General features: G+C 40.8%; 1 protein-coding gene across 2 annotated transcripts in view; it reads left to right on the top strand.

Annotated features, from left to right (window-relative positions):
- Positions 1–6,507: 6,507 nt before the first annotated feature.
- The window catches only part of slc2a2 (solute carrier family 2 member 2), a 17,107-nt gene continuing 10,728 nt past the window's right edge, over positions 6,508–12,886 (top strand). The window contains exons 1-4 of one of the 2 annotated variants that reach the window (XM_046863444.1): positions 6,508–6,591; positions 11,440–11,535; positions 11,671–11,870; positions 12,196–12,320. In XM_046863444.1, the coding sequence (XP_046719400.1) occupies positions 6,583–6,591; positions 11,440–11,535; positions 11,671–11,870; positions 12,196–12,320 (430 nt within the window). In that variant the 5' untranslated portion in view covers positions 6,508–6,582. The remainder of the gene's footprint in view (positions 6,592–11,439; positions 11,536–11,670; positions 11,871–12,195; positions 12,321–12,886) is intronic. The other variant, XM_046863445.1, reaches the window with a different exon arrangement.

The raw sequence follows: 12,886 nt of genomic DNA, 5'->3' as shown, positions 1-12,886 counted from the left end.
TCCTAATTCAGTTTATATTGTAATCTGTATTCTTATATTTCCATTTGTCTTTCTGTCACTTTGTTCTTCTGTCCATCTTTTAGTCGCTCTGTCTGTCTCTATTTTTCTTTCTCTACCATTAATTTATCTGTTTATCCTGTTATATCTGTCTTTTCAACTGTCTGTCTGTCTATCACGCCATCCTTCAGTCTTTTTTGTTTATTTGTCCTTCTACCCTGCCTGACTGTGTTATTCTCTCTCTCTCTCTCTCTCTCTCTCTCTCTCTCTCTCTCTCTCTCTCTCTCTCGTTCTCTTTGCTATTGTGTTTTATTTCCCTGTGGTGTTTGATGTGAGACTGTTTCTCCACATTCACACTAAGATATTAAACCTCTTTAAGAGAGAACTAAACCCTGTGTAGAAGTGATGCAGCGCCTCCTGGTGGACATCTCATTAACATTAATTTCTTCATAATCTAATCGCTTTTTATTTATTTTCTTTTAAAATACCGCATTTCCAAATATTACAGTTTTTTCTGAATGCTTAAGCGCTAATCGTGATTCTTGTAGCACAATTTCTAAAACTATTAATACGTATAGCAAAACCACTCACTGAGTTTGCAAAACTAAAAGCACAAACACTGCTTTGCACTCAGTTTGCAATTTTGTAACAGACACTTTGCAAAACTGTAGGCACAATTCACTGCACAACACTCTTTTTGCAGAACTTTAAACACAACTCACTGCTTACACTCAATTACCAAATTTCCAACACACTCCTAGCAAAATTATACACATGTATGGCTATCATTAACACTATTTTGCCAACTGTCTGGCACACTTACAGACCAATTTCAAATCTCCCATTTATGTCTAAGATTTTAGAAAAGATTGTCGCTGCACAGTTATGTTCCTACCTGCAAGAGAACAATATCTTTGAAGAATTTCAGTCAGGTTTTAGGCCCCATCATAGCACAGAAACTGCTCTAGTTAAAATAACTAATGACCTTTTTTTAGTTTCAGACCAAGGCTTCATCTCGCTGTTGGTTTTACTAGATCTTAGTGCTGCATTCGACACTATAGACCATGATCTCCTCCTAGATCGCTTACAAAATTACATCGGCATTCAGGGACAGGCATTAAGCTGGTTTAAATCCTACCTGTCCGATCGTTACCATTTCGTAGATTTGAATGGGGAGCTATCCAGGCTAATGCAAGTAAATTATGGCGTGCCGCAAGGTTCAGTTCTAGGACCCCTGCTCTTCACAATATACATGCTTCCGTTAGGAAATATTATTAGACGGCATGGAATTAGCTTCCATTGTTATGCTGATGATACTCAGCTATATATTTCATCTAAACCAGGCGATACAGCTCAATTAACCCGGATGACTGAGTGTGTTAAGGAACTAAGAGATTGGATGACCCATAACTTTCTACTTTTAAATTCTGATAAGACTGAGATTTTGCTCATCGGCCCAAAACTGGTATACAGACGCTCCAGCATCTCAACCTGCATTTAGACGGATGTTCTGTAACCACTAGTTCAACGGTAAAAGACCTGGGTGTTATTTTAGACAGCGACTTGTCTTTCAAAAATCACATCAATCAGGTTACAAAACAGCCTTCTTTCACCTTAGAAATATTTCTAAGCTAAGAAATATGTTGTCTATATCCGATGCAGAGAAGCTCGTCCATGCGTTTATGACCTCCAGAATAGACTACTGTAATGCGTTACTAGGTGGATGTCCTGCTTCATTAATAAACAAGCTTCAGTTAGTCCAGAATGCAGCAGCCAGAGTTCTTACAAGGTCAAAAAAATATGATCACATAACCCCGATCTTATCGTCCCTACATTGGCTTCCTGTTAAGTTTCGAATAGACTACAAACTATTACTTCTCACTTATAAAGCACTAAATGGTTTGGCTCCTGTATCTATCCAGTCTTTTAACACGCTACAATCCGCCACGCCCCTGAGATCTCAAAACTCTGGGCTTCTAGTAGTTCCTAGAATAGCAAAGTCCACTAAAGGTGGTAGAGCATTTTCACATTTAGCTCCTAAACTCTGGAATAGTCTTCCTGACAGTGTTCGGGGCTCAGACACACTCACCCAATTTAAGTGTAGATTAAAACGTATCTTTTAGCAAAGCCTACACATAACACACATCACATCATAACCTTGTGCTCCAGAACATCTGATCACATGCACATTATCAACTTGTGCTGTTAATATCATGAACAGCAGCTACGCTAATTCCTCTCCACTGCTTCTCTTTCTCTCCCCATCCCGAGGCATCCTGAGGTTGCTCCAGCTCCAGTCACCTCCCACCTCGTGATGATTACGGACCTTTAAAGAAGTAGATGCCGAACTCACAAACATCCTGAACCATCTAGAGACGTACCAGTGCCATTTGGATCCCGCTACATGTGTGGAGTTTTGACATTGGACCTCCTGGAGTGTTTAAAGGCTCTGGCATGGAGAAGCTGATGCTGGATCTGTGGTGATCACAAATGCTGAGCTTATAAAACTCGGAGCTACTAACCATATAGACTGTTTAAGACTGCAGAAAGAACATTACTTATAATCTTATACTCCAGTAATCATGTTAGTTCTCACTCTCCAGTGTTCTGTATTGTTGAAAGATTTATGATCAAACTCTTGATGTCACCCAGATGAGGATGGGTTCCCCTTTTGAGTCTGGTTCCTCTCAAGGTTTCTTCCTCATAACATCTAAGGGAGTTTTTCCTTGCCACAGTCGCCACGGCTTGCTCATCAGGGACAAATTCACACCATTCACCATCACTGTTGATTTGTGTAAAGCTGCTTTGAGACAATGTCTGTTGTGAAAAGCGCTATACAAATAAACTTGACTTGACTTGACTTGACTTTCACATGTGAAAACTGTTTTAGATAATTAGTTCCCTTTGCAATCAGCCTAAGCACTGTAAATAAGCCACAGGTAAGCTGTCTGTGTGGAGTACAATGGAAGGAGCAGTAAGAGTGAGAAGAGTGAGAATCAGAGGAGGCCGAGGGAGAGGACGTGGAGGTGAAGAAGCGAGAGGGTTAGAGGAAGTTAGAGGAAGAGGACAAGGAGGAGCAAGGAGAGGACGAGGAGGGGAAAGAGGAAGGGTAAGAAGAGTAAGAAATAGAATAACTGATGACATCAGAGCTACAATAGTGGACCATGTCATCAACCATGGGATGACCCTGAGGAAGCTGGCCAACGGTTCAGCCTAATTTGAGCCGCTACACTGTGGCAAGCATCATTAGGACATTTCGAAATGAGAATCGGTAAGTACTTTGTAGCACTGCCATACTCTAATAAGAAACACAACAGTACCATACATGCAAAAATACTGAAATTGTTACTTTGCAGAATTGCTAGACGTCCAGATGTTGGGGCAGAGGAAGAATGTTCACTCCAGAGCAAGAGACCCATATAGTGAACATGGTGATTGCCAATAATGCAATAAGACTGCGAAATACAGCAGCGCATAATTGATAATGACACCATCTTTCAAAATATACACAGTGTAAGCATTTCTGCACTAAGTCGTGTACTTGCGACACAGAATAAGAATGAAGCAAATTTACAGAGTTCCTTTCGAGAGAAACACAGAACGTGTAAAGCAACTGCGATATGACTATGTGCAGGTAAGCTATAGTGTCATTGGTTCTGAATTTGGAAGTGCATACTGTAGTGCTGTGCATGGGCCTGATGTGTTGCATTTGTTTTGTCTTGTCCAGAGAGTGATGGAACTAGAAGCAGATGCAATGGGACATGAGCTACTTTTTGTAGATGAGGCCGGTTTTAACCTCAGTAAAACCAGGAGACGTGGCAGGAACATTACTGGACACCGTGCCATCATCAATGTCCCAGGACAACGTGGTGGTAACATAACCATGTGTGCAGCTATAAGCCAAAATGGTGTTCACCATCATGCAACCATAGGCCCATACAACACTGCACACATTATTGCATTCCTGGACACCTTACATGACATGCTAACTGTTCAGAGACCAGAGCATACCCGATATGTCATCATATGGGACAATGTTAGTTTCCATAGGGCTGCTTTGGTCCGCAACTGGTTTACAGACCACCCATCCTTCATGGCACTCAACCTCCCTCCATACTCTCCATTCTTAAATCCCATCGAGGAGTTCTTCTCTGCCTGGCGCTGGAAAGTGTACGACCGTCATCCTCATCAACAGGTAGCCCTTTTACAGGCAATGGAGGAGGCATGTGGAGATATTGACCAGGCATCATGTCAGGCCTGGATATGGCATTCAAGGAGATATTTTCCCCGGTGCCTTGGACTGGAGGATATTGCATGCGATGTGGACGAATCTTTGTGGCCGGACCCAGAAAGACGACATGATGTAGGCTGATTGTCTTTTTTGTGAAATTACTATTTTGTGTTCTGACTTTGTCTTGGTTTTGATGAGTGTGAATAAACACCAATACTTGAAGTTTGGATCCTTGTATGTTTACATGACACTATGACAAAAGTATGACCTCAAATTGACATCTGTACACAGAGAAAGCAAAAGCCAGATGTGTTTTGTATTCATACCATCAGTGTGTAGTTGGCACATTGTGTGCTTAGTAGATGATGGCTTGTGTTTACTGTTTGATACGAAAACACCATTTTTACGAAGGTGTGAAGAGTTAATCTAGCTGTGTTCAAGAGAACTACAATGTTTTGATAATTGGGTGAAAGGTTTTCTTATTTGTGTGTAGAGTTTTGCAAAAATATCCAATAGTTACAAAAAATGTGCTTAAGCAATCAGAAAAAACTGTAAGTACAAAATAAATTATAATGTCAATCCAAATACCGCTGTTTATTTATTATATATAAAACCTGCTTCTGCTTTATTGTTTATTACTAGTAATTATTTATTATTATTTATACCTAGATAATATTTAGTTCATAGTTAATATAACTAGTTAACAGTAATTATTTATGACTAATTAATAGTATTATTATAAGTAGTGTAACTGTTACTTGTTTTTCGTTATTCCCAGTAGTAGCTTTTTTCCTGACTCAGGGCTTTGTTGGTATTTGTTAGTGTAATATGGAGTTTATCAGTTCAAGCTCTGTGGTTTCTTCTAGAGAAACATAATGTTTTCCTATCACAAGTTTTCTTCTGTTAAATTCAATACTTATATTTAATTTGTGATTAAATAACCAATAAAAAGTTTTTATTTGTCCAACCTCAAGATTTTTCCTGTTAAACCTTCAGATTTTTACACCAATGCTGAGGGAACCTTGTTCTGTCTACAGATGAGTTTTAATGCCAAACAGGAGGATTTTTTTTTTTGCCAAATCTGGGACTTATTCTGTCCATTCTGGAGCTTCTCACATTCAACCTGAGCCTTTGTTTCCAGAAAACCTGTTCCACCAAAACTGTTCTTCTCAGGAATCTTCCATGCAACTGAGCCGTTCGCCCCATCTGGGCTTTGTCTGCCTAATGTGGGGCTTTTTCCCATCCAGTCTGCAGTTTCTCCTGTCACACCAGAGGCTTCTCTAGAGAACCAGAGCCTTTAATGTGTAAACATCTTTCTGTCCAACAGAGTGTGTCCACACCAAGCTTATCAGGGATTTCCTTCATCCAGTCTGGAACTTCTACTGTCCAGTCTGCTGAGTTCTGATCTCCAATCTGAGGCTCGTTCTCTTCAATCTAAGGCTTTTTACATTTACATTTACATTTGTGGCATTTAGCAGACGTCCGTGTCCAGAAGTGTTTAAGTCTCTATCAATAAATAAATCTACACTGGTACACTGGATTACAAACTTAACATAAATCAGACTACAACTCCATTGAGTGTTTTTAGACCAGTCTATGACTCCTTCTGGCTTTTCAATGAAGTCTAGGACCATTTTCTCCAATCTTTAGTCCAATCTAGGGCTACTTTTGTCTAGATTAGGGCTCCTTTAAACCATTTTTCACCTTAGAATCTCTTCATTTCTCTCTCTGTCTCTCTCTCTCTCTCTCTCTCTCTCTCTCTCTCTCTCTCTCTCTCTCTCTCTCTCTCTCTCTCTCTCTCTCTCTCTCTCTCTCTCTCTCTATCTCCTGGTGTTCGTCTCTCACCCCTCAGACTTTGTTCTATTCGTCTGCTGTCACTGATTAACTCTGAGAGTGAGTCTGAGTCAGCGTTATTACTCCATTATTCCTTTTATCTTACTCTCAGATGTATTTAGACGTTTTTATTTTTCATTAGAAACGTTTTCTCTCTCTGTGATTCTCAACTTAACTCCCAAAATCTCCCACATTTATTAACACTATCATTTATTACTATCAAATGACTGCCACAGAATTAAGTCCACACACACACACACACACACACACACACACACACACACCTGTATAATAGTGCACCTCTGCATTATTTGTAGTTAATGTGTGTGAGTTTGTTTGTGTGTGTGTGTGTGTGTGTGTGTGTGTGTGTGTGTGTGTGTGCGTGCGTGTGTGTGTGTGTGTGTGTGTGTGTGTGTGTGTGTGTGTGTGTGTGTGTGTGTGTTTGATCATTTACCTGTGATTGGGAAAACAGCAGCAGGACCTTGGATCTGTGTGTTTTTAACAGCGAGCAGAGCACCAACATGGAGAAGGTACAGTGTGTGTTTATTACCATTTTTATTCAAGAAAAAGAATTTAATTAAATTTAAAAATAATATTAATATCTATAATATATTAATATTTCATTTATTAATATTAGGATTATTATTTTATAATATGCGCATTTTGCGTGATTGCCATTGTAGCTTGTAATCAGAGTATTAGTTTTATATATAAGTACAATGTATTTAATATTTTTATAACATTTATACTATTTTTTCTTTAGTAAAAGGTTGAATATTGATGTCAGTTAAATAAATTATTTTATACCTACAAATAATTATTGAAAAACATTTATATATATTTAATTATTAAGTAAATAATGTACAAAATTTACTAATTTATTCTCAAAATATTTTTAAACATACTGATAAAAAGCATTTTTTTTTAAATAAAAACAATTGAACCCTGCATGTTTTCACAATATTTCATATATAATAAAGAAGAGTGAGCAGCACACTGCAGCCTCCACTTCCCTGTTTTACTAAAAAATATCATATTTCTAATTCCACCACTATTCTCAACGACCAACCAATCACTAATCACCACTGTTCTCAACGACCAATCACTGATCACCACTGTACTCAACGACCAATCACTGATCACCACTGTTCTTAACGACCAATCACTGATCACCACTGTTCTCAACGACCAATCGCTGATCACCACTGTTCTTAACGACCAATCACTGATCACCACTGTTCTCAACGACCAATCACTGATCACCACTGTTCTCAACGACCAATCACTGATCACCACTGTACTCAACGACCAATCACTGATCACCACTGTTCTTAACGACCAATCACTGATCACCACTGTTCTTAACGACCAATCACTGATCACCACTGTTCTTAATAGCCATGTTCTAAAACTGACGAGGAATAAAATGATTCCTGGCAAAAAATCACATTGAATTAACAATCAAATATTTTTAAATCGAACAAGCTGTTACTATGGAAACCATGAAATATTAGAAAAAGCACATAAATATAACCCGGTGGTTCAGATAATAATAATAATAATAATAATAATAATAATAATAATAATAATGTTTTTTTAGATTAATTTTATATAGTACCTTAAAAAGTTACAGTTCATAGCATAAAAATAGCAAATAAAAGAAGAAAAAAGTAATAATAACAATAAAATAATAAACATAAATAATAAGATAAAAAAAGAATCACCTGAACACTCTTCTAAAGAAGAGCAGATTTAAAAACACACAGATTTGGCCTGTCTAATCTCAAATGGGAAGAAAAAACCTGATCACCTATAGAAGGTAAACGTGTACGAGCAACAACTAAAAGACCAGAATCCATACAGACGAAGCTACTGTACAAACCACACCTATATATATATAAATATACACACTGAAATAACACACACCTATATATATATAAATAACACACACAAATTCTTCTACTTTTTCTTTCGACTTCTCCTTAGGAGTTTCCACAGCGGATCATCTGTCTCCATACCCCCCCTGTCCTCTACATCTGCCTCTTTCACACCAACTACCTGCATGTCTTCCCTCACCACATCCATAAACCTCCTCCTTGCTCTTCCTCTTTTCCTCCTTCCTGGTGTCTCCATCCTCAGCATTCTCCTACTGATATACCCCATGTCCCTCCTCTGCACATGTCCAAACCATCTCAAACGCACCTCCCTCACCTCGTCTCCAAAACGTCCTACATGCGCTGTCCTCTAATAAACTCATTTCTAATCCTGTCCATCGTCATCACTCCCAACGAACATCTCAACATCTTCAGCTCTGCTACCTCCAGCTCCACCTCCTGTCTTTTACTCACTGCCACTGTCTCTAATCCATACAACATCTCAGGTCTCACCACAGTCCTATAAACTTTCCTTTCACTCACAGATACTCTTCTATCACAAATCACTCCTGCTATCACTCTTCTCCACCCACTCCACCCTGCCTGCACTCTTTTCTTCACTTCTCTAACACACTCTCCATTACTTTACACTGTTGACCCCAGGTACCTGAACTCCTCCACCTTCTCCACCTCTTCTCCTGCAACTGCACCCTCCACTGCCCTCCCTCTCATTCACACACATGTACTCTGTCTTACTCCTACTGACTTTCATTCTCCTTCTCTCCAGCGTGTACCTCCACCTCTCCAGGATCTTCTCAACCTGCTCACTACTCTCACCACAAATCACAATATCATCCACAAACATCATAGTCCAGGAGACTCCTGTCTGACCTCGTCCTTCAACCTGTCCATCACCACTGCAAACAGGAAAGGGCTCAGAGCCGATCCTTGATGCAGTCCAACCTCCTCCTTGCTCTTCCTCTTTTCCTCCTTCCTGGTGTCTCCATCCTCAGCATTCTCCTACTGATATACCCCATGTCCCTCCTCTGCACATGTCCAAACCATCTCAAACGCACCTCCCTCACCTCGTCTCCAAAACGTCCTACATGCGCTGTCCCTCTAATAAACTCATTTCTAATCCTGTCCATCGTCATCACTCCCAACGAACATCTCAACATCTTCAGCTCTGCTACCTCCAGCTCCACCTCCTGTCTTTTACTCACTGCCACTGTCTCTAATCCATACAACATCTCAGGTCTCACCACAGTCCTATAAACTTTCCCTTTCACTCTCACAGATACTCTTCTATCACAAATCACTCCTGCTATCACTCTTCTCCACCCACTCCACCCTGCCTGCACTCTTTTCTTCACTTCTAACACACTCTCCATTACTTTACACTGTTGACCCCAGGTACCTGAACTCCTCCACCTTCTCCACCTCTTCTCCTGCAACTGCACCCCTCCACTGCCCTCCCTCTCATTCACACACATGTACTCTGTCTTACTCCTACTGACTTTCATTCTCCTTCACTCCAGCGTGTACCTCCACCTCTCCAGGATCTTCTCAACCTGCTCACTACTCTCACCACAAATCACAATATCATCCACAAACATCATAGTCCACTGAGACTCCTGTCTGACCTCGTCCTTCAACCTGTCCATCACCACTGCAAACAGGAAAGGGCTCAGAGCCGATCCTTGATGCAGTCCAACCTCCACCTTGAACCAGTCTGTCATTCCTACTGCACACTTCACTGCCAACACACTGTCCTCATACATGTCCTGCACCACCCTCACATACTTCTCTGACACACCAGACTTCCTCATACAATACCACAACTCCTCTCTCCACCCTGTCCTACGCTTTCTCTAAATCCACAAACACACAATGCAGCTCCTTCTGACCTTCTCTATACTTCTTTATCAACATTCTCAAAGCAAATAAGGCATCTGTGGTGCTCTTCCTCAGCATAAAACCATACTGCTGCTCACAGATGGTCACCTCTTCTCTCAGCCTGGCTTCCACTACTCTTTCCCATAACTTCATGGTGTAACTGATCAACTTAATTCCCCTGTAGTTACTGCAGGTCTGCACATCTCCCTTATTCTTAAAGATCAGTACCAGCACACTCCTTCTCCATTCCTCAGGCATCTTCTCACCTTCCAGAATCTTGTTAAACAATCTGGTTAGAAACTCCACTGCATCTCTCCTAAACATCTCCATACTTCTACCAGAATGTCATCTGGTCCAACCGACTTTCCACTCTTCATCCTCTTAATCGCTGCTCACTTCCTCCTTACTAATCCTATCCACTTCCTGCTTCACATCTCCACACCATCCAACCTTCTCTCTCTCATTTTCCTCATTCATCAGCTGCTCAAAATACTCCCTCCATCTTCTCAACACACTCTCCTCACTAGTCAACACATTTCCATCTCCATCCTTTATTGCTCTAACTTGCAGCACATCCTTCCCAGCTCGGTTCCTCTGCCTGGACAATCGCTACAAATCCTTTTCTCCTTCCTCAGTGTCCAACTTCTCCTACAGCTCCTCATATGCCTTTTCCTTGGCTTTCACCACATCCCTCTTTACCTGCTGCTGCATCTCCTTGTACTCCTGCCTACTTTTCTCATCACTCTGTCGATCCCAATTCTGTTTCTCCAACCTCTTTCTCCTTCTGCTCTCCTGCACTTCCTCATTCCACCACCACGTCTCTTTGTCTTCTTTCTATTTCCAGATGTTACACCAAGAACCTTTTAACTGTCTCCCATCACTCCTGCAGTAGTTCCCCAATCATCCAGCACCTCTTCACCACCACCGAGCTCCTGTCTGACCTCTTCCCTGAACCTCACACTACAGTCTTCCTCCTTCAGTCTCCACCATCTTATTCTTCTTTCAGTCCTCACTCTCCTCCTCTTCTTCTTCACCTCCAAAACCATCCTACAGACCACCATCCGATGCTGTCTAGCTACACTGTCCCCGCCAACACCTTACAGTCTCCAATCTCCTTCAGGTTGCATCTCCTACATAGAACATAATCCACCTGTGTGCACCTTCCTCCACTCTTATACGTCACCCTGTGATCCTCCTTCTTCTTAAAATACGTGTTCACCACTGCCATTTCCATCCTTTTAGCAAAATCTACCACCATCTGCCCTTCCACATTCCTCTCCTTAAAACCATACCTACCCATCACCTCCTCATCACCTCTGTTCCCTTCACCTACATGCCCATTAAAGTCTGCCCCAAACACCAATCTTTCATTCCTAGGTTCACCTTCTACCACTTCATTTGACTCACTCCAGAATCTTGAAATAACACACACCTACTGACCAGATGCTTTTAGTTTTTTGCACCAAAATAATAAAATTTCAGTAACAGATCGTAAAATACTCAAACCAGCACATCTGGCTAAATTAATTAAACTTTATTAAGTGTATTAAAGGTTTGTGTGTGTGTGTGTGTGTGTGTGTGTGTGTGTGTGTGTGTGTGTGTGTGTAGCAGTTAACAGGTACTCTGGCTCTGGCCGTGTTTACTGCTGCTCTTGGTTCTCTGCAGTATGGATATGGAATTGGAGTTATAAACGCTCCACAGGAGGTCTCACACACACAGACACACACAGACACACACACACACACACACACACACACACACACACACACATGTTTATTGTTATTTTATTGTTATTATGAATGCAGGTACTGACAGCAGTGTGTGTTGTGTGTGTTGCAGGTGATCACGCAGCACTATGCTCGGACACTCGGCTTTCCTGTGGGTACTGAACGCAGTAACGTTACACCAGCTGAAGGTGATGAGCTTCAGGTGCAGAAGTTCTCTCTCACCATGTACTGGTCTTTATCAGTGGCCATATTTCCTGTTGGAGGAATCATCTCATCCTTCCTGGTGGGATTCATTGCTGATTTCAGAGGAAGGTAAAGGGTCCTGATTAAAAAAATCTAAACAAACAAAAAATCCACAAAAATTAAAACTTAAATCAACTTTCAAAAAATGTCATTTATTCCAAGCAACTGTTTATATTAAAAAAATTAAATGTTTAAAAATATTTCTCCTGAATATACATTTTATAATTTTTCATCTAAATATATAAATGTTATAGTATTTATGTATTAAATAATAATAATCATAATAATGATGATGATGATGATGATGATAATGATGATGATGATGATGATGATGATGATGATGATATTGATGATGATGATGATGATGATATTGATGATGATGTTTGCTCTGCAGGGTTAAAGGAATGCTGGTGATGAACGTTCTCGCTCTGGCTGCGAGTCTCCTCATGGGTTTGGCTAAAATGGGAACTTCTCACATCATGGTGATTGCGGGACGTGCCATCATGGGCTTCTACTGCGGTAAACACCGCCACTGTGTTCCAGTGTCTAACGCTCTTTAACCCTCAACCACTTCCACATGATTTAGTCATCAGGGTTCTGTATCAGGGGTTCTGTGTAAGAGTTCTGTATCAGGGGTTCTGTATCAGGGGTTCTGTATCAGGGGTTCTGTGTAAGAGTTCTGTATCAGGGGTTCTGTATCAGGGGTTCTGTATCAGGGGTTCTGTGTAAAAGTTCTGTATCAGGGGTTCTGTATCAGGGGTTCTGTGTAAGAGTTCTGTATCAGGGGTTCTGTATCAGGGGTTCTGTGTAAGAGTTCTGTATCAGGGGTTCTGTATCAGGGGTTCTGTGTAAGAGTTCTGTATCAGGGGTTCTGTATCAGGGGTTCTGTGTAAGAGTTCTGTATCAGGGATTCTGTATCAGGGGTTCTGTGTAAGAGCTCTGTATCAGGGGTTCTGTATCAGGGGTTCTGTGTAAGAGTTCTGTATCAGGGGTTCTGTGTAAGAGTTTTGTATCAGGGGTTCTGTGTAAGAGTTTTGTATCAGGGGTTCTGTGTAAGAGCTCTGTATCAGGGGTTCTGTATCAGG

This window comes from Silurus meridionalis, chromosome 12 (assembly GCF_014805685.1).
Source record: "Silurus meridionalis isolate SWU-2019-XX chromosome 12, ASM1480568v1, whole genome shotgun sequence".
NCBI lineage: Eukaryota > Metazoa > Chordata > Actinopteri > Siluriformes > Siluridae > Silurus > Silurus meridionalis.
Note: the sequence above shows the minus strand (reverse complement) of the source record. Positions and strands in the feature narration are given on the sequence as shown.